Source organism: Dermacentor silvarum, chromosome 1, assembly GCF_013339745.2.
Source record: "Dermacentor silvarum isolate Dsil-2018 chromosome 1, BIME_Dsil_1.4, whole genome shotgun sequence".
Lineage (NCBI taxonomy): Eukaryota > Metazoa > Arthropoda > Arachnida > Ixodida > Ixodidae > Dermacentor > Dermacentor silvarum.
In genome coordinates this window covers 203,763,698-203,784,765 of record NC_051154.1, presented here as the reverse complement: position 1 = coordinate 203,784,765, position 21,068 = coordinate 203,763,698, and the positions used below count along the sequence as shown (strand labels likewise).

The following is a 21,068-nucleotide window of genomic DNA, read 5'->3' as shown; positions in this document are numbered from 1 at the left end:
GACCACACCAGCTTCTTGATCAGACATGACGTTACTAAGTATGTGGTCAATAAGCGTATTCCGACCCGAAGGAGCGCATCGTGTCGGAGAATCCAGTAGAGATTCCAAACCATGTCCAATGATCGAAGCACTTAGAGTACTGGACATAATAACTATCGTTAATTTTTGTAATGTTAATGTTAATGTCCCCTATACAATAATTACATTATAATTTTTCGTAACAAACCAGTTGAGTATACTATCAAGTTCACCACAAAAATCATCGTAAGATGATGATGTGGAACGGTAAATTGAACCAATGATAGTCCTTTTGTTAGATGGAAGAAATTCATCATCAAATTCAAGCCAAACTGATTCGCATTTAGCCATGGAAAATGTGGTATCAGCACGCCGTTTATATGATTATGCGTTAGAAATAAATATTGCCGATCCACTGTGGCAGTCAACCAGACGATGAAAAAATAGGTGGATAGCAAAATGACGATGTCGTCAGCTAGCGACTTCCGGTTCCAGGGTTAGCGCTTCTTTTACTTCGTTCAGCCTTGTCAGCAGTTTCTACAGTGCGATTTCCCGCTTCGGAAAGAAAACACGCTTCATGCAACGTGATTATGATTGGCTGCTCCGCATTAGGGTGCGCGAACTCTTCCGTGAAATGAAAAAAAAAAGTTTCTTTTCCATGAAATGAAGCGCACAAACGTAAATGGGCAGTTGCCGTCAAACGAGCGACCGTGAACGGCGAGCTGTGGGTACCGAACGTAGGAGCCAGAATATGTGAAGATCATTTCGTCACAGGCAAGTGTTTTGGCGAATAAATTCGTCTACTAACGTTCTTGTACAAATACCCCCTTTTTAACAATCAGGTAAATACACACAGGTGCACCCAGCAAGGATCCTCAGCACATTGATTATGTGCCGTCTTCATTCCGGTACAACGAAAAGGCAACTGAGGCTGCACGAAAGAGGGAGGAGAGGTAACGTCAAAATAATTCGTGCACTTTTCAGATACTTAAATCAGTGCTTTCTCTCTGCAGTTATACACGACATGCGTCTCTTGAGAGAGAGAGAGAAAAAAAAAACGGGAGACTGCGAGGCACAGCAGCCGACGACATGGCGCGCGCTGGGCACCGCTGCAGACAAAACAGCGGACGAAGCGATCGACTGCACCGTTTGTTATGGGAAGCGTCAGAAACAGCCACTTATTAGGTTGACTTACCATTTATTAAAAACTACTTCTTAAGTTAACGAACGTTTATTTGCGCTCGACAAACGTTTTCGCTAGGTAAACGTTTCGACGCGACACAAACACGTTAAGACATGAAATGCCTGCCACCTAAAAATACACGAGTCTAAGTCGCTTCACGAGTCTATATATATATATATATATATATATATATATATATATATATATATATATATATATATATAAAACAAAGCGCGTGAAGCATGGGCATGAAGTGACGGTGGCATAGAGGGCGTCGTGGTCTCGAACCGGAAGTTGTAGCAGAATACGCCGTACCCCACAATCCCTTGCGATAACCGAGATTTTGCTATCCACCTATTCTGTATGATAGCCCGGCATAGAAAATAGGTTATCATCAACTACAGATAGCCATGTTTCTGATAGACATATGAGTGAGAAGCGGTGATCGGTTAAAGTAAGAAAATTAACCATATATCATCAAAATTTTTGGGTAAGCTTCGGACATTAAAATGTATGATGGAAAATCGATGTTGGTCACGATTACATGTGCGTTAATGCTACTCTGCACCAGCGCTCGCCGTCGCGCGAAAGCTCACGCCGGCGCGTCTAAGCATGCATGTGCAGATGTTGCAGGAATCGCACGCGTCGAAGCGCGGCGCGAGCGCGGATAAGATCTGCTCCACACGTGGGACAAACGCAAAGCGCGCCGGCAAGCGTACGTCTAGTTTTGCCTTTATGAGCATTCTTGACATGAATTAAACTATAGAGCAGAGTTTTCGAGAAAGGAAACGCAAGCAAGGTAGATGACGATTATTGTTGAGGGACAGGCGCTCCAAAGGGTGTAAACGTTTTTTAGTGAATAGTCGCCATCTGTCTTGTACTCTTTCTTTCTGTCTTGAAAACTAAACCTGCGTTCGCTACTTTTCTCTCAAGATGATATATAGCTGATATTGTACATTCTTCATGAGCTGGAAGTACCACGCGCGCAGTGTTAAAGGGGCCCTGAACCACGCCCCTCGGGCTTGGTGAAATAACATAGTCTGCGGATAGCATACGCTGCTGTGAACATTTCAGCTGTCGTATATACGCGGTGCGTTGAGCTCGCAAGCGGAGCGCGAAGTCACCTTTCTCTCAACTACTCTCTTTTCAGACAGAATCCATGTTCCTCACTCTCTTCTTGACGTTTTATTTCGTAATGAAGCGGATTCCCATACGCGGCTGCTGCTATTGGTAGCTGCGGTCGCTACGTAACCTGGATACCGCGGCCGCCGAGGCCGCCGCGGCTTGCACGAGTCCACCGGCTAAGCGCACTGCGGCTCACTGAGGACAAAGGCGTTTACGCACACGTTTAGCGCGTCGTAGGCACCACAATCGGACGTCGTGGCGTCTACGTTAACATCCAAAATGAAATTTTAACTGCGCGCCACGGTAACATTTAGACGGCCGAGCGTTGTGGCCATGCCCCACTCTGCCGTAATCTTCGCAGTGCAAGGCATTGAAGAAGGAACGGGAGCACAGCGGATACCATGTTTGATTGCCAATAACTCCGCTTCTGCTGAACGCATTGAAGTACTTTTTGTGGCAAAATATTTCTGAAATAGCCTATTTTCTCTTCAAATGCCTTTCTCCATTACAATAAAAAGTGGTTCAGGGCCCCTTTAAGGAAAGCCCGAAAAGCACGCAAGATAGATGACGATTACTGTTTGGGGACAAGGTAAGCCCCAACGGGTGCTAACTTTTATGCTGGAAGAAGTTTTTCCTCCTTTCATGGGCGAGGGGCTAATACGAGGGCACGCTTTCTTTCTTTCCTTACAAACCAGGCAAATAACAGTGGCAAGTATAGAATCCACCTTTAGCTCGGCTCTGTCAGAATAACAAAAACCAATCTCGAAGGCCATGCTTTTGGGCACTGCAAGCGCCGCAGATGATTGCTAAGGTCAAAAACTCATCATAGTCGCCGTTTTTTGGACATCAGCTCTTATATTGAGCCTTCTGTCAACCATGAAATAATATCTTGCTGTGAAATTTGAGCAATAGCAAAACAGCTGCAAGCTTAAAACAACAACGCAATGCAAGTGTTCAAAGCGCGACGTTCATTACATTTTTTTTTTTCGAAACTAAAATCGCTTCCGGTGCCTGCATTAATAAAGAAAAGGTACGTTCGATTCGCCTGCACCGCCTGAACCAGTTCACAAGGTGCTGCATGCACCCTGCCATTCGTTTCAGCGGTGCAGCAATGGTGCCCGCTGAACCACGCCGTTCGTTTCAAAAGGTGCAGGGAAGGTGCAGAGCTGGTTCAGGATTTTGCTGCACCCACTCCACTGTCGGTGCCGCCTTGGTGCAGGCGTACAGGTGCGCGGCAATAGCGCAGCAGACGACACAGCACACGGGCGCGAGCACCGTTAAAACCCCGCTTATGCACGTCTGATGTATCTACGCAAGTGTGGTGTGTATTTACGCCCCAGAATTCGATCATATCTGCAGTTCAGGACCTCTCAAACTTACGCACTCCGTGCACATTAGTCGGACATAACATAACGCCTGCACAGCGTCTGCACCTTGACATTCGTTTCGAGTGTCGCGCTGTGCTTGCACCACAGGAATCGAGCTGCACAATTTCTGAACTTCTCGTGAACCGCCGTGAACTGGTTCACAGTGGTGTAGGCGAATCGAACGGACCTAATCGTCTTTTTGTTTTTATGAGGACGCCGTCATGGCAGGTAGACCAAAGCATCACGGTAAAGACATTTTCCGGTGCCTGAAATCGCTTTCGGCGTCTGATTAATATTTGTTACTTCGAAGGGCTCCGAGGATAAAGTTTCTCACTATATTATATATAGTAGGGTTACTTGTTTTATATACACTGGCTACACAAGTGTAGCTAGTCTAGAAAGTCGCATTTTTTTTTTTTTTTTTGCTTGGTGTAGAAAAGTGTAGCTCCGCCCACCTACACGAAGCCATTTTTTATAGCTGTAGTGTAGCATGAAAGCTAAACTTTCTACACCACGGTTTCGTGAAGTGTAGCAGCAGACGACAAACAAGCAGGCTGGCGTTGCAAACGCGTGGCGCCATTTTGTCTGCGACTGTCAGCGCTGATACAGCGACAATAGCGAATATTCGCTGCAAGGATGGTAACGAAGTGCTTACGCGACTATGTGTCACAGAGAAAGGTGAGCTAATCTTCCAAGAATATAAAAATATCTTACTCACGGATGATGCGGGCTCTCAGACTCCGCGCTGTTTTATACGCATTGACAGGTTGTCTTCGTGCACCGCGCATTCGCGATGTATTTCGCTGCAGTTTGTCAAGATTTGTTGATGAAAGGAAACTCGTACATTGGCGTTTAGTTTCAGGCAAGGGCATAAATGCAGCCAGTAAATGCGAAGTCAGGCGAAGTGCAGAGTCAGGCGCTTTTCGTCTGCTGATGCAGAAGACGACGCGCATTCTGCTCTGATTGGCTACAGCCCAGCGAGCCAAGTGCAGCACACGACGTCATAGCCGCTACCCGGCACTACACTTTCCTACACGAGCCTGCACGAAGTGTAGGAAAAAAAAAATTGCCCTATAATTATGGTGAGAAACTCTATGGGTCCGAGGGAGCCGTCGCTGTAGGTCGGGGTGTGGACATCCTCCATTTGGCCAAAAAAAGCACAGCAGTGGTTGCACGTCTGGCAACGTGCAACCATTGTGACCGAAGCATCAAAATGGCAGAAACCGACTTGATGGCCGGAGGAGCGGATGCGTCCGGTAAAGCAGTTTTGTATCTTGATCTCAACTCTTTGGTTACAGCTGCTGGGCAAGGCAGTACGCAGAATATTGTCATCGTTAACGGCGCTTATGGTAACGCAAACATTTCTAGTGTGCATAGCGCTAACATCGCTAAAGTACACCAAGTGCCTCTGGGTGACATAACGCGGCCTATTCCTGTTGCTCACTACGATGAAGACAAGGTCAGAGGAATCGTAGAGCTTCTTAAGGTCAGTGATTGAAAAATTTTAGAATTTTACTGCCAAGTACTTCGTACTTGGCAGTAAAGTAAAGTGTAATCTTGCTGCACATAGTGCTTTGCACCCAGTGCGATTACTCCCACGTGTTAGCTGTTTAACGGCGTCAGCTATTAGCGCGCTTCGCCGCGGTCTCATCTTACAAACGTTGCATCTTACGACCTGTCCAGATTGTGTGGTGTTTGCGAGGGGCGAATTTCAGTGAATCTGCTTAGACTGCTGAATATTGGTCGGGGGTTAAAACGTTGCAGATAGTGCTGTGTGAGCATTTGTAAATGCTGGGGAAGCGCTCAAAGGGCGCTTTGTAAACTTTTAAAGCGTGTAGTAGAAAACTTTGCTAGCGTGGGAGGGCGTACACAGGTCAACTTTCGTTGACGTCACGCTGCGGGCGTCACCAGCAGATGTTATGTTCGTAAACTGCTTACAAAAAATCTTCACAAGGCAACAGAGGCGTCGATGTGCGTCCGGAGACGCTGGTAACGGGGACTATACATTTTTAAAAGAAATTTTATGCTTGTGATGACTAAAGCGCCAGGTTTCGCCCCCTGACCTGAAGCTGTTCATGTATGCTTTTTTACTGTTTCTTGTTTTTGAGCCGATGAATCGCTTTACACTAGATGTTCACCATCATTATTCTTTGGCGTACTGGCGCGAAAGACGTACTGGTGTAAGCTGAATAACGCTTGACCATAATAACTGAAAATGTATTTGATAGCAGACAAAATTCACCCTTATTGGTTTGGTTCTGAGTGTCTGGAGTTGTTTAACGTGCGGCTAAATTATTGGGCATGCTCTTACAACAACCACGTGTAACCAACAGATAATGGACGTAATCGTGTGGTCTGTTAGCTTTGTGCAGTTGTGACTAGAAATAATTGACCCCCCCCTTCCAGATTCCCAAATTCTTGTCGCTTATTCTGCGTTTTTTCGTTCTCCTCCCATCAGAATGTCGCCGTTGCTACTAAGGTTCAATCCTGCGAACTTGTGTTCAGCACTGCAATGCCACAGCCACTGTGACCGGTCTGAAAAGGAACATGAAATGCTATTATTGGGGTTTTGTAACACATGCATTAGCAACTGCAGTTCCAGCCAGAGTTTACATTATCAGCTTTTGACATTTAATGATCTTACACAGTGTGCCCTGTCACTATTATAGTATTTGTGTGACAAACATATTGAGTACTATTCAATGTCTGCTTTTGCAGTGAAGCAACAGGGCATGTCCTGTGCTGGAAATGCTGCACCCAAAAAAGTGGAGGTCATTTATAATTATGTTTGTCCCTTTCCAACTGTCATAGTAAAAAAAAAGCCTTGAATTCCCACACCAGCACCTATGTGGTACCACAGATTTTGATGCACCTCCTTGGAGTTACTAAAATTTTTAAACAAGAAGGATCATGTTGCATTTGAAAATATATAAGAACGAAACCTGATTGCATTTGGCAGATTTTTGTCCACAGAAGTGACTGAACTAGACAGTACTTTGAAATCTGCTACCTCCCACTGACATCATGGGTGCCATGGCTCGAGCTTGAAATGCAAAAATGCAAGTGAAATTCATTCTCTTGGCTAACACTCAACATTTTTTCTGCCAAGTAAATGAAGAAAAGGTTTGAAAAAAAGCTTTGTTAGTCTAAGCTGGGAGGGTATTCTGCAAGAGTCCACCTGGTGGACTGCCCACTTCGGCTATTGTGTTTGGCTCCAGCGGCACGAGCGAGAAGGAGCCAGCCAGTCTCCTTCTCGCTTGTGCCGCTGGAGCCAGTCGCGACAGCCGAATTGGACAGTCAACTAGGTGGACTCTTACAGAATACCCCCCTTGTTTAATGTTTCTTTAATATTAATGAATCCCAGTTGGTCAGAATTTCCCAATAGCATTCCGCTGTGGCATCCCTCATAGCCCCTTCGTTACATTTGGGAAATTAAACCTGTTAGAATGAATTGAAGATAATTTTTCCGTAGTTGCCCACTAGAAAAAAGAAGGGGGGGGGGGAGACATCGATTGGCTTTTTTATTCTTTTCACCTCCTTTTCCAGCAAATAATCACTGGAATGAATATATTCATGCTGTTCTGTTTATTACTCTTATTCTTACGTCCTTACAAACTTCACCTGCATTTTCTGATGCAGAACCCAAACACGAAAGACCATGTCGCACCTGTGGACATACTGTGGATCAAGGGTAGTGAAGGTGGCAACTACTTCTACTCTTTTGGTGGCAACCACAGATTTGAGGCCCACCACAGGCTTGGGTGCACAACCATTCGGGCCAAACTCATTCAGTCAACACCTGCAGCCCTCACTCTCTACTTGGGAGGGTCAACGCCGAATCTCAAGTGATTGTAGTAGTGCCTCTTGTCGGGCGCGACCTTGTGCCAACAGTTATGAATTGAATTGTGCCTAATTGCCATTGCTGTCTCAATCGCCATTTCATCTGTACAAAGCTCACATCATGATGATAAATGAAAACAGCAAGCTTCTTTTATTTATCATCTGCATGTGAGGCATCCCATTAATAAATGTATAGAGATACAAAAGACATATCTTGTTTTCTGTGTGCCCACGAGCATCATTGCGTAAGAACTGTGTGGGCAAGGTACTCCACAGAGTATTCAGACCTTTGCTTCAGAACCTAGGTTTCTTGCTCATTACAGGTACTGTTTTAGGTTCAATAATTTGCACAATTTGCAGTCATGGAGCAAAAATTGCTGAAACGAGATTTGCAATACTTGGGGTATTAATGGCAAGGGGTGTGCAAATAGTAATTTTTGAGGCCAAATTGAATACGAAGTGAAAAGCGCCAGAACAGAATCTAATCGAATACTTTTCAACATTATTATAAAACTAAGTTCACATCCTTGTACTATATTCAGCTTAGTGAGCTTCTGTGATTACATTGCACAATATGATTTATTGTTGATTAAATGCGCAAATGGCGCATTAGGAACAAATAAGCCGTTTCTTCACATATTCAGGGCTCTCTGTGAGTGTGAATGATAGTGGTTTAGCTGAAAAAGCATGGATTCCTGAGCTGTCTTCTATAGCATGTTTCATTATGTAACCTTGTTTATTTTTTTTATTTACAAGTACCTTACAGGCCTCGCAGAGGCATTGTGTAAGGGGGGGGGCGATACAAAGTAAGAACAAGTAGGAACAAATTGGGTTAACATCAAAGCCAGTAAGAACAAGCAGAACAAAATGAACAACAGCAGAAAAAATGTCCAAGTAAAAAACTAGTGATATGTATGTCACATGAATAGGCAAGTTTGAAACACGAAATAAATTCAACAGCGTGTTGGACAGATCGAATGAAGCGTAGTGAAACAGACTACGCAGTTTACCGGTACTAGTTGGGATAACAAACAGAACCTAATGCAACAGCATCACTTTGAAAAAAAAAGGGGTGGGGTGGGGGGGGCATGAAACATGGGAAGAAATGGACCATCTAAGCATTATCAGTGAAATGGTTGATGAGAAGCTCGCGAAACTTATTGTGATTACGCTGAAGGGCGATACTGTTTGGAAGATCATTCCACAGTCGTATGGCACGCGGGAGTGACGAGTAGTTAAAAGCATTAGGGTGGGTGCCGTAGACACGGGCGTAGCTGAAGTCATTGTGTAATCGGTGCGATAAGTGAGAGGAACGTTGTAATTGTGCTAGCAGTGATCGAGTGCTAGTGACATATTTATGAAAGAGAGACAAAAGCGCAATGTCACGATGTAATGTTAATGGATAGAGTGAAAGTTCATGCTTTAGCTGGGTTACACTGGACAAGTTGTTATAATTCTGTGTGATAAAACGAGAAGCCCTGTTCTGAATAGCTTCTAACTTCTGTGTTAAATATTTTTGGTGAGGTGACCAAATGGATGATGCATACTCTAACTGGGGTCGGACAAATGTTTGGTAGGCCTGTTTACGTACGTGAGGAGTAGTGGATTGTAGGTTGCGACGAAGATACCCCAATGATCTAGAAGCATTAGCAGAAATGGTAGTTATATGGTCGACCCAGGAAAGATTTTGTGTGAGGTGAACGCCTAGATATTTATACCATGTGGTTCTAGCCAATGTTTTGTTATTGATGTTGTAATAAAAGAGCGAACGAACTGATTTACGGGTAAATTAGATAATTTTACATTTTGAAATGTTAAGAGTCATTAGCCATGTTTTACACCAGTTGTTAATGCGATCCAGGTCACTTTGGAGGGATTGGTGATCATCAGCACTTTTTATGGAACGGTAAACAATGCAGTCGTCAGCAAATATACGTATACAGGATGATATGTTATTTGGCAGGTCATTAATGTAGATTAAGAATAGTAGAGGACCAAGGACGCTACCTTGCGGCACCCCGGATGTAACATCGGAAGGAGGAGAGAAGTAATTATTGACAACGGTGAACTGCCGGCGGTTAGAAAGAAAGTTACGGACCCATGACAAGGTTAGCGAATCTAATCTAAGCGCAGAAAGTTTTGATATTAGTCGGCAATGCGCTACGCAATCGAATGCTTTAGAAAAGTCTAGGAAGATGCAATCTATTTGTAAGTTATCGTTCATGTTGTAATGAAGGTGAGTAGTGAATTCAAATAACTGTGACTCACAGGAGAAGCCTTTTCGAAATCCATGCTGATTTGGGAAGAAGAAATGATTTGATTCTAGGTGATCATAGATATGCGATGCGATAATGTGTTCGAGCATCTTGCAGCAAATGCATGTTAGTGAGATGGGGCGATAATTTTCGTGCGAATGTTTATTACCACTTTTAAGTACGGGCACTACCTTTCCTATTTTCCAATCAGTGGGCAGTTCACTTGTTGATAATGACTGTTTGTAGATGTGAAGTAAGATGACGCTGGAAACTGAAGTGGTATTTTTTAGTATTTTTGAATTTATTTCGTCGACACCGGAGGACGAAGACACTTTAAGGTTATTGATCAGGTGCACAATACCATTAAGTGTAATGTCGACAGGTGCCATGTAGTGGTAATCAAAATCATTGACGTAAGGGATGCTAGAATTATCTTCTTTGGTAAAAACAGATGTAAAAAACGTGTTTAAAGCAATGGGGATGTCAGCATCCGAATATGGGGTGTTGTAAGCATTATGTATCGAGATATCGTTTCCCAGGCTACGTTGACCTATCGTTTTCCAGAATTTACTAGGATTATTTTTTAGTAGTGCGGGAAGGTCTTCTGAAAAATACTTATCTTTGGCTTCACAAAGGGCAGAACAGTATGATTTCAGGTAGTTTTTATAATTAACCGATGCATCTGGCGTACACTCGCGCTTCGTGGCATCGTACAGTCGCTTTTTTTCTCATATGCTGATGTTTTCTCGTAAACCACGGATTAGTTTTATCGTTAGATATTGTGATAAGTGGTACATGCTTGGATACTAATTCTGTGAGCTTGTCTCTAAAAAGAACCCAGTTGCTTTCAACAGACCTGTTATGAAAATGGGGCATCAAGATGTTATCATAAAAGACTTGCAGTTCGGCATTAATGCAATCGTAATTAGCTCGGTTATAGTCGCGAATCTGTTTTCTCGTTACACCAGTGAAAGGAAGGGGAATGTTAATGGTGATTTGAAGTAATTTATGGTCGCTCAGTCCATCTGAGTAAGTTATGTTACTGACTGTATCAGGAGCTGTTGTAAAGATGAGGTCTAGTATATTCGGACCGCGGTTAGGTTGGGTAACTACTTGAAATAGGTTAAAATCTTAAGTCAAATCAATGAGGCCTGATGAAACAGTACATGGGGATGATAGCAGTGTCCAGTCAATCTGCGGAAAATTGAAGTCACCGAACAGATAAGTGATATCTGCGTGGAAGAGCTCAAGTGCTCTCGCAATGGTTTCACGCAGCTTGTCTGAGAAGGAGTGATCGGAGTTCGGTGCTTGGTAACATTTGCCTATCAATAGTTTGGTGGAAGATGTAAAATTTGGCTGCAGGGTAAAATTTATTGCACTTTTGATCCATTTTTATGTTTTGATGATGCACATATGATGATTTAAAATATTTTAAAACATATTTGTATTTAGGGATAGAGACAATTTTATTTGAAGACCCAATTGCATAGGGCGAAATTCTATTGGTTATGCAAGAGCTTTGAATATTCGCATACCCCTATTTGTCCTTTATGATGAATGTTGCCTGCAGGCAACATACCGCAAAAAATATTTCTTTTTGCTAAGTTTCGCTATTGAGTATGAAGTTTCTGGCTATCTTTGGTCAACACTGAATGGCAGCCAACAAGCATCATTTGTTGGTTTAAAAAAGGAACACAGGACGAGGTAGAAGTTCGGCAGGCAACTCACTTTCTTTTGAAAGCACAGTGAGAGGAGACAGGCCAATGCAAGATCTCTGGCTGCAGTGGTGTCACACGTGATGTAAACCAAATGAAATGTGCACCGATGGTTCACTTATGACGAGAGCTGTCTACAAAATTCCAAACGAAGCCATAGAGGGCTTGGGGGAAAGCTTCGTTTTCTGCCCGGGGTTTCCCCCATTATTACTGAAAAACTTTCCGCAAAATATTTTTTCTTTTTGTTGATTATGCTTATTATTGATGTGTTCTGCACATTTAGATAGAAAATAATTTTTTTATATGTGCTGTCATTAAAGGGTTAATGGCGATTAGGTAGTATACATTATCTTCCGAATCTCCACTGCTTTTTGCATAAATGAAACTTTATAACCTCAAAGATGCATTCTGAAACATTATATATCAGGAGTTTCATAAGTCTGAGAAATATTTTGAGAAATAGTTTTTGTTTGTGGGGTGTTGGTATATTTGCAACCCTGAGAAATGAAGGCGGTCAAATTGGGTGATTTATGTCCCTTTCAGGTCATTACACTCACAATTCAACAATATCAAATACTACAGAACACTAATGCAAATAATGATCTTGAGAATGTGTGTGTGTGCATCTGGAGACATTTCCGATTAGACCTGATTTGTGGAAAGAAGTGAGGTACGAGGGGCATTCATAAAGTTCGTATTATTGGCATGAAAAAAGAGAGACAAGGAAACGAAATTTTATTGGAAGTTTATTTGTTCTCTACATAATCTCCTCACAAAGTCACGCACTTCTGCCAACGATGCATGAGCTGCCGCAGTCCCGTGCTGTAGAACGCTTCATTTCGAGAGTTCAGGCGATGACTGCTTGAGCGATGACTTCTTCGTCATCCCGAAAATGTTTCCCGCATAGTGTGCTGTTCATGCGAGGAAAGAGGAAGAAGTCACTTGGTGCGAGGTCGGGTGAGTATGGTGAATGAGGCAAAATTTCGTAGCCTAAGGAGGCTGAATGCGTTGCCGTCACACGTGCTGAATGGGCCGGTGCATTGTCATGGAGCAGACAATCGCCTTTCGTGAGCTTTCCTCTACGCTTCTCCTTGATAGCAACTCGCAATTTGGTGAGAAGCTCGCAATAGTACTTTGCTGTAATAGTTTGGCCTTTGCTGGCATAATCTGTGAGAAGAGCACCACGGCAGTTCCAGAAGATGCTCAGCATGACCTTGCCTGATGACGGCACAATCTTAGCCTTTTTTGGCGCAGATGAGTTTCCGTGATTCCATTGTTTGCTTTGAAGTTTAGCTTCAGAGACATAATTATGCACCCAACATTCATCCATGGTTACAGGCGTTCAAAAAAGTCGTCAGGGTCACTCTCGCAAAGCTTCATTTTTGCGGCAGCTTCCTTCGGCAAGTCTTTTTGCACTGGCGTCAGCAAACGCGGTATCCAGCGCACGGCAACGGCAAAGGGGTTGGAGAGAGTGTAAAGAGAGAGAGAGAGAGTGTTGTGGAGATGCATACAGGCCTAATGGCCTTTATGCAGTGGGTCTACACAGTCTCGCCTTGCATGAAGCATTCAGCAAACCTCCCTGCCCTTGATTTTGTTTTTCCTGTTATGTTTTAGCTCTTTCGTTACCGTGAGAAAATGAGCCACTCTTTGTAGGTTTTTGTAATTATTTCTTGTAATAATAATTATCATGGTTACAGTGTCATGCTATATATTAATACAAAGCTAAATAAATGTACTTTCCAAGGATGTTACCTTTAAAAACTAATATTAGCATGTAACGAGTCATAATATTTATTAAAAACAAGATTTATTAAAAATTGCATAGAGCACTTCCAATGTGGGGTTCATAACATAAAAGAAGAAAAAAAGAAAAATAATCTGAATTATACAAAATGTCTGCAAATCAATTGTCTATAAAAGAGGAAAGTTTGAATTATATAGCTCCATACAGCAAATGAGTTACAATTTTATTTTTCTGCCTACTGGAAACTGCCTTGTTTCGTCAGGTGCCACAATTATATTTTTTCCCTCTACAAATTTTGCAAGCACAATAATACAGTGGATATTGTCGCGGCTCATGGGAGACAAAGAGCGAGAGCTGTATTTAATCGAGACAATTAGAACAAGCGCTTAGTTCAGGATTGTTCTTCTCTAGCCCTTCGCTCGCGCACTTGAGGTCGTCGTCTTTGTCGTCAGCGTGGTTGGGCACAGATAGGGACACGGCATTTGCCCCTCTCCAGAAGGAGCATCGTCCCGATGCTCGGCAGGCAGCACCAGGTATCCAGCAAACCAAAGAGTGTCCATGTATGCATTCAGAAAAATAGGGTTTCATGCACACCACGTGCAAAGTCTCAGGCCGGTCCTGATGGCGCCTTGAGCAGGATGGGCTGTCAGGAACGACTTCATAATTGACGTCGCTAAGGCGTCGTAGAACCTTGTACGGTCCGAAGTATCGGCGTAGAAGTTTCTCAGTGAGGTCTCGGCAGTGTACTGGAGTCCAAACCCAGACTCTTTGGCGGGGCTGGTAGACAATGCTTCAATGGTGTTGATTGTAACGTTGGGCATCACGGTCTTGCTGCCTAGTTATGCGAATGCATGCAAGCTGTCTTGCTTCTTTGGCGCGCTCTGTAATATCAGTGGCGTCAGTCTCTCGGAATCACTGAAATCATGAGGCAGCATAGCATCCAGCATTGTAGTCACTTCTTGACCATGGAGGAGACTGAATGGTGTCATTCTCGTCTTGCCGAGCCATTTTATAAGCAAACGTTGCGTAGGGTAATATTTTGTCCCAGTTTTTGTGTTCCACATCGACATACATGCACAGCTTGTCTGCGAGAGTCTTGTTCAGGCGCTCCGTAAGCGCATTGCTTGCGGGTGATAGGCTGTCGTCCTTCTGTGCAACGTGCCACTGAGCGTGAGTGCAGTTCACAAAAGTTCAGCCGTGAAAGCGGTTCCCCTGTCAGTTACGATGACCGCTGGAGCACCATGCCTCAGGACGACATTTTTGATGAAGCATTGTGCGGCCTCGGCTGCTGTGCTGCTCAGAAGTGCCTTGGTTTTCGCATATTGTGTGAGGTAATCTGTCGCAACTATGATCCACTTATTTCCGGTAACAGATATTGGGAATGGGGCCCAAAAGGTCCATCCCAATTTGTGCAAACGGCGTTTCCGGCACTGAAACGGGTTGTAATAGTCCAGCAGGTTTTGCAGGGGGCACTTTTCGGCGCTGGCAGTCAAGGCACGCTCAAACGTAGTGCTTCAGCTGTGCTGCGAGCCGTGGCCAGTATCACTTTGATCCGTGCTAATGTTCTTGTGTAGCCTAGGTGGCCTGAGGTACCGTCATCGTGACAGGCTTGCAAGATTTCATTGCGGAGAGTTTTAAGGACGACTAATAGATATCTCTTCCCTGTTGAAACGAAGTTCTTCCTAAAAAGAACACCGTTGCGCATGCAGAATGATGACAGGTCCCTTGAGAACACTCCAGGCATGTTTGTGGTGCGGCCCTCTAAGAAATCAATTAGTGAAGCTAGCTCCTGGTCCTCTTGCCGTTGTTAAGAGATGGTGGCCGCATCAACAACTCCTAAAAAGCCTTCGGATTTGTTGTCATCTTCACCTGACGACTCGATCGGCGATCTGGAAAGGCAGTCAGCATCTAAGTACTGCCTTCCCGATTTGTATACCACTGTCACGTCGTGCAGATGGATTCTTCATGTTGGTCAACCAACAGAGTGAATGGTGGTCACTTATGACTTGAAATGGGCGGCCGTATATGTACGGGTAGAACTTGGTAACAGCCCATACTACAGCCAAGCATTCCTGCTCTCTGGTGGAGTAGTTCGACTCTGCATGTGACAGTGTTCTACTCACGTAAGCAATGACTCGCTCAGCACCGTCTTGCCACTGAACAAGGACGGCGCGTAGACCCACGTTGCTGGCATTGGTGTGGATCATTGTCGGTGCATCCACGTCAAAGTGGGCAAGAACAGGCAGCGTTCGTAGACGGTGCTGTAAATCGTTAAATGCCACCTCCTGCACCCTGCCCCTCACAAACGTGACATCTTCTCTTGTTAGGTAGGTGAGCGGTCAGGCAATGCGTGCAAAAATGCAATAAATCGCCGGTAATACGCGTAGAGGCCCAGGAAGCATCTGACTGCCTTCTTGTTCGTAGGCCTTGAAAACTTTGCGACGGCTGCGATTTTATCAGGATCAGGTCTGACACCCTCGTGACTTACAGCGTGGCCCAAAAACTGTAGTTCTTCATAGCCAAAGTGGCACTTTTCTGGTTTTAAAGTAAGCCCGGCAGACCGTATGGCTTCAAGAACTGACCGTAGCCGTCGGAGATGTTCATCAAATGTGACAGAATAAACAATCACATTGTCTAGGTACACTAAGCAAGTCTTCTACTTAAGGTCTGACAGAACAGTATCCATTAGCCTTTGGAACGTGGCTGGGGCGGAGCACAAACCAAAAGGGAGAACCTTGAATTCATAGAGCCTATCGGGCGTCACAAAAGCAGTTTTTTCGTAATCCCGCTCATCGACCTCTATTTGCCAGTATCCACTCTTTAAGTCCATCGATGAGATGTAACGTGCACGCTGCAGCCTGTCGAGGGAATCATCTATGCATGGTAAGGGATACACACCTTTTTTCGTAACCTGATTGAGCTTGCAATAATCTATACAAAACCGCAGGCTACCATCCTTCTTCACGAGTGCCACGGGCGATGCCCCAGGGGTTTTTGATGGCTGGATGGCATCATCTAGCATTTTCTTGACTTGCTGCTGTATTGCTTCACGCTCTTTCTCAGCCACGCGATACAGACGCTGTGGATGGGTATTGGTGTGTCCTCCATAATGATGCAGTGTTTTGTCAGTGGTGTTTGACGCACTCGGGACATTGTAGAAAAGCAGTTCTTAATATGGTCAAGCAGGTCCCCTGAGACTTTGTTTCTGTTGTGGCTCTAAACCTGTGTCAACGTCGACGACGGGTGCATGTGGCATCGTATCGGTTGTTGTTTCCTCTTTGACAGCAAAGCAGTGTTGAACGTGGTCTAATTCATGAAAGTATGCCACAGCGATGCCTTTACTGATGTGCCAGCGTTCATTGGTAAAATTTGTCGATAGTACAGTATAGACCACTTATAACGTAACCGTGTATAGTGCAGAACTGGCTACAATGTGGCCTTTTCCGACTCCCATTTGCCCTCCCATACAACTCCATGTATACGCATACCGCTTATAGTGCAGCCGCATGAGATGAAATACCGGTTATAATGCGGCTTCCGCAGGAAAATCTCGCCGACAAGGGCGGCAGCGAGCAAGCTTCTCAAGGTGCGTGCTCCCGGCTGACGTATGCATTATTCAATGCAATCAAACTCTCGTTAATTCGAACTTACTTGGCCGCACATCAGTTAATTCGGACAACTTTCGGAGCTCGGTGAGCTAGGAGTGCCGCAAATGTGCGACGCAAAAGAGCAAGAGCGGCGCTAGCGTCCAACCGAAACGAAGCGGCGGAGTCCGCAACGCCACAGCCATCAGTTGAAATCGTACATGAATAACAGTGACGCGAAATGCTTTGAACCTATTTCTGTCTTTAAAGCCTGTATTCTTGCATTTACCGCCGCGCATAACACTGCGTTGGCCGCGCGCGGGCTTTCGGAACTGTGTAGTCATCCACGGATCGCATCGACAGTGGCCGCGGTTTTCTCCGCAGCGGTTGTAGCGAACAGTAGTTTCGTTTTTACTCGGTACGCGCATCGGCCGCGTGCCTAAAAAAACTGCGTAGCCGCTATCGATGATCGCATAGATAGCGACCGCGGTTTCGACTGCAGGTGTTGCAGCGAATAGTAGTTAATTCGTCCAGACTCGGTGCGTGCGTCGGGCGCGTGCCTTCAGCACTGCAAAGTCGCCGTCCGTTCATAATCGCGTTGATAGTAGTCACGTTTTTTTCCGCAGCGGTTGCGGCAAAGAGTTGTTTCGTTTTGTTTTGACTCGGTGCAAAGCTGTTGAGCTTGAAAAGCAACGGCTACATCGCGATTGTGTTTTCGCCAGCTCACTGGCGAAAACGTAATCGCGATAGTACAAAGCATGTCTACATGCTTAGTTTACATGTTTTGCATACGTGCAGGGCTTGAAAATCGGTGTTTTGGTTATAGTGCAGTACCGCTTATAGTGCAGATATTCGCGACTCCGGCGACTTACGTTATAAGAGGTCTACACTGTACCTCTGTACGACCACCGATTAGGCTGACGATACCCCGAGCGATGGCAACACCTTGATGCAACACAAGTGCATTTAATTGTTCAGCTACACTATCCTTGTACACTGTTATCTGCAACTGGCTGCATTAAAGTGGCGGTATGTAGACGTCGTCGTCGGCGACACGTATTGATGTACGTTGGCGCTCTTCGTCGTAGCTCGTGTCTATACTAGTTGATAAGGTTCTCGCCTTCCCGTATGTTCATCACGGTGCCATATTCCCGCAAGAAGTCCATTCCAAGGATGAGTGATCTGCAGCACTCTTTTAAAATCATAAAAGTGGCGACAAAAGCTGTATTTCATATCTGGAATCGTGCTGTACATTTGCCTGTAGGGGTCATTATCTGGCCCCCGGCATTTCGAATATAAGGGCCCGTCCATTGCGTTTTGACTTTCTTAAGCTGGTCTGCCAACTGCTCACTCATTATCGCAAAGTCTGCGCCAGTGTCAACTAGAGCTGTCACGTCGTGCCCATCAATCGTTAAGAGTAGGTCGGCACTCATAAATTCGTCGGCGTTCCGTTGCTCCGGGTTGCTGTGCTCGTTTCTCAGTTACAATGGGGGATTTTCGGCAGTTTGACGACTGGCAACCTTCCCCCCGGAGGTCGCTGCTTTCAGTTTCCCCGCGGGCTTGGAGAGCGTCCTCTTACCACGTCGGTGAAACTGCGACGGTTCAGCAAAGAATAATGTAAAGGAGATGGCGAGCGTGACGGGAGATTAGCGGAGCTGCCTTGTTCCCCAGTGACACTGTCGTCGAAGCGTGTATGTCTCGCTGGAAACTGTCGTGGAGTGGCAAATGACATTTCCTGGATGCCATCCTGGCGATGAGGGCAAAAACGATAAATGTGCCCTGGTTCTCCACAGTGAAAACACAATGGTCGGCGATCGGCAGTGCGCCATACATCGGTCCTGCGAAGCTGGGGTCGCCTGAAATGCTCCCTCTGTATCCAGGCAGCAATAGGTGGCTGCTGGTTGTACTGCAGTACTGGCACGTTAGAAAGTGGGCGATGGACAGCGTCTGCATAGCTGTATGCGCGCGGCTCTGGACACGGTTCATGTAGTGGCTCAGGCAATACCAGTGCTTGCCGCATTGCTTGGCAGACAACTTCAGTGACAGAAGCAACAGTAAACTCCTTCGGTGTCGCAGTTTGCTTCGCAATCTCCTCGCGCACAATGTCTCTTATCAGTTGACACAGCGAGGTCTCGTCTGTTAGTGCCAGGACTGCGGCTCCTGCAGGTGCACCGTTAGTCAGGCGTTCGTATTGCCGGCAACGCTGCTGGAGCGCCCGCTCGATTGTTGTGGCTTTCTTAATGAATTCTTCCACTGTTGTAGGTGGGACGCGCACAAGACCAGCGAATAGCTGTTCTCTGATGCCGCGCATGAGATGACTCGGCTTCTTCGAATCGGGCATGTTGGGATCCGCGCGGTGAAACAAACAAGACATGTCCTCGGCAAACATGGAAGCACTTTCGTTGGGCTTCTAAATGCACAACTCGAGAAGGCGTTGTGCATTATCTCGGCGATCAGTGCTTCCGAAGGTATCCAGTAGCCGACGGCAAAACTCGACCCATGTTGGCACATGTGCCTCGCTGTTTTGAAACCACGTCCTTGCGCTCTCTTCAAGGGCGAAGTACACGTTGGAAAGCTTCTGGTCCGGACACCACTGATTGATCTTGGCTACGCATTTGGACTGGTCCAGCCAGTCTACGGCGTCTTCATACGTGTTACCGTGGAAGTTGGTGGGGGCTAGAGTGTTTTGAACGGTCACCTGTGTTGGACTTGCAAGCGCCATTTCCTGAGTCGGTGAGGTCGCTGACAAAGCTCATTGTAAGAGACCGAATTCCAGGCACAGACCTTGCAGGTGGCGGCTTGTGCGGTGTACAGGTGTCTCGACGCGTGGATGATGTCTTGAAGGGCTGGATGCAGGGCTGCTTGCAGGAGTCGTCCCAATCCTTAGGTGATGATACGATACCCAGCACCTCCACCATTGTCACGTCTCGCGGGAGACAAGACCGGAGAGCCGTATTTAATTGAGACAATTAGAACAAGCGCTCAGTTCAGGCTTCTTCTCTAGCCCTTCACTCGCACACTCGAGGTCGTCTTTGTCTACCCGCCGGGGTGGCTCAGTCAGCTAAGGCGTTGCGTTGCTGAGCACGAGGTAGCGGGATCGAATCCCGGCCCCGGCGGCCGCATTTCGATGGAGGTGAAATTCAAAAACGCCCGTGTGCTTGCGTTGTAGTGCACGTTAAAGAACCCCAGGTGGTCGAAATTAATCCGGAGCCCTCCACTACGGCGTGCCTCATAATCAGAACTGGTTTTGGCACGTAAAACCCCAGAAAGAAGAAGAAGAAACGTCTTTGTCGTCAGCGTGGTTGGGCACAGATAGGCAGTATCAATAAAGAGAAAGTGAGCTGTCGAACCTTGGGTATTTTAGGAAATTATGCTAAATAGCAGCTCAGAAAAAGTAGCAGCTCAGGACCACCAAACAGCTGATGACGGTCCTGGCTGGTCTTGTGAGCCTCTGTGGTTTAAACTAAAATTTGACGATCTGGGGCTCGATCAGAGATTTTTGTTCGTTTCGCGTTCTGTTCAGTTGCTGCAACGTCACAAAGTGCCAGTATGCAAAATTTGTGACAACGGGAAAGAGATATCAGCCAATCGGCATCCCGTGAACTCCCCGGACGTTTGTCGTCCGGGGAGTTCGTCGTTTTTGCAACATCAAAATGACAACACGCTCCTGTCAACTATTTTGATAACGAGCACGTCGTCTGTTAGGAGCAGAATGCGACGAAAGATGGGAAGTTCGAGTGCTCACCCGCTTGCTACGATAACGGCTTCGCACGGCACGTCTGGCGGATTGGATCCAAACAACGGCTGTGGAATGGTTCACCACTTGCTGATTGGCTGCTCTCTCCCTCTCACTCACAAATTTTGCATACTGCCACTTTGTGATGTTGCAGCAACTGAACAGAACGTGTTTCGAACAAAGATCTTCGATCGCGCCCCTGGTGTCATTCTCAGAGTCACTACTGCTGGAAACAGCAGAATAATCACTTGCAGATGCGACAGAATCGCCAGAAAGATGTCATTGGCGCGATGGTGCGTCCACCTAATCGTCTGCCATCGCCGTGTACTAATGAAGCGAACCGCACTCTTTGAGCCACTGTTAAAATCGAGGCTACTCAGGAAAAAAACAAATTACTCAGGAAATAAAACAATCCTAAACATTAGTGCTTAGAAAATGTGCTAGATGGCACAGCTAGTCTATAGGAGTGCCGTTATTTCTTAATTTCCGTGCGGTGCCTTT

At 45.6% G+C, this 21,068-nt stretch overlaps 2 protein-coding genes across 2 annotated transcripts in view; both read left to right on the top strand.

The window, feature by feature from the left end:
* LOC125941726 (uncharacterized) overlaps positions 1-21,068 on the top strand; it is a 54,697-nt gene that overhangs the window by 19,456 nt on the left and 14,173 nt on the right. The window lies entirely within an intron of this gene.
* Positions 4,818-7,739, top strand: LOC119436546 (sulfiredoxin-1). The gene is made up of 2 exons (XM_037703423.2): positions 4,818-5,179; positions 7,333-7,739. Exons 1-2 carry the CDS (start codon positions 4,907-4,909, stop codon positions 7,540-7,542), a joined length of 483 nt encoding a protein of 160 aa, XP_037559351.1. The 5' UTR covers positions 4,818-4,906; the 3' UTR covers positions 7,543-7,739.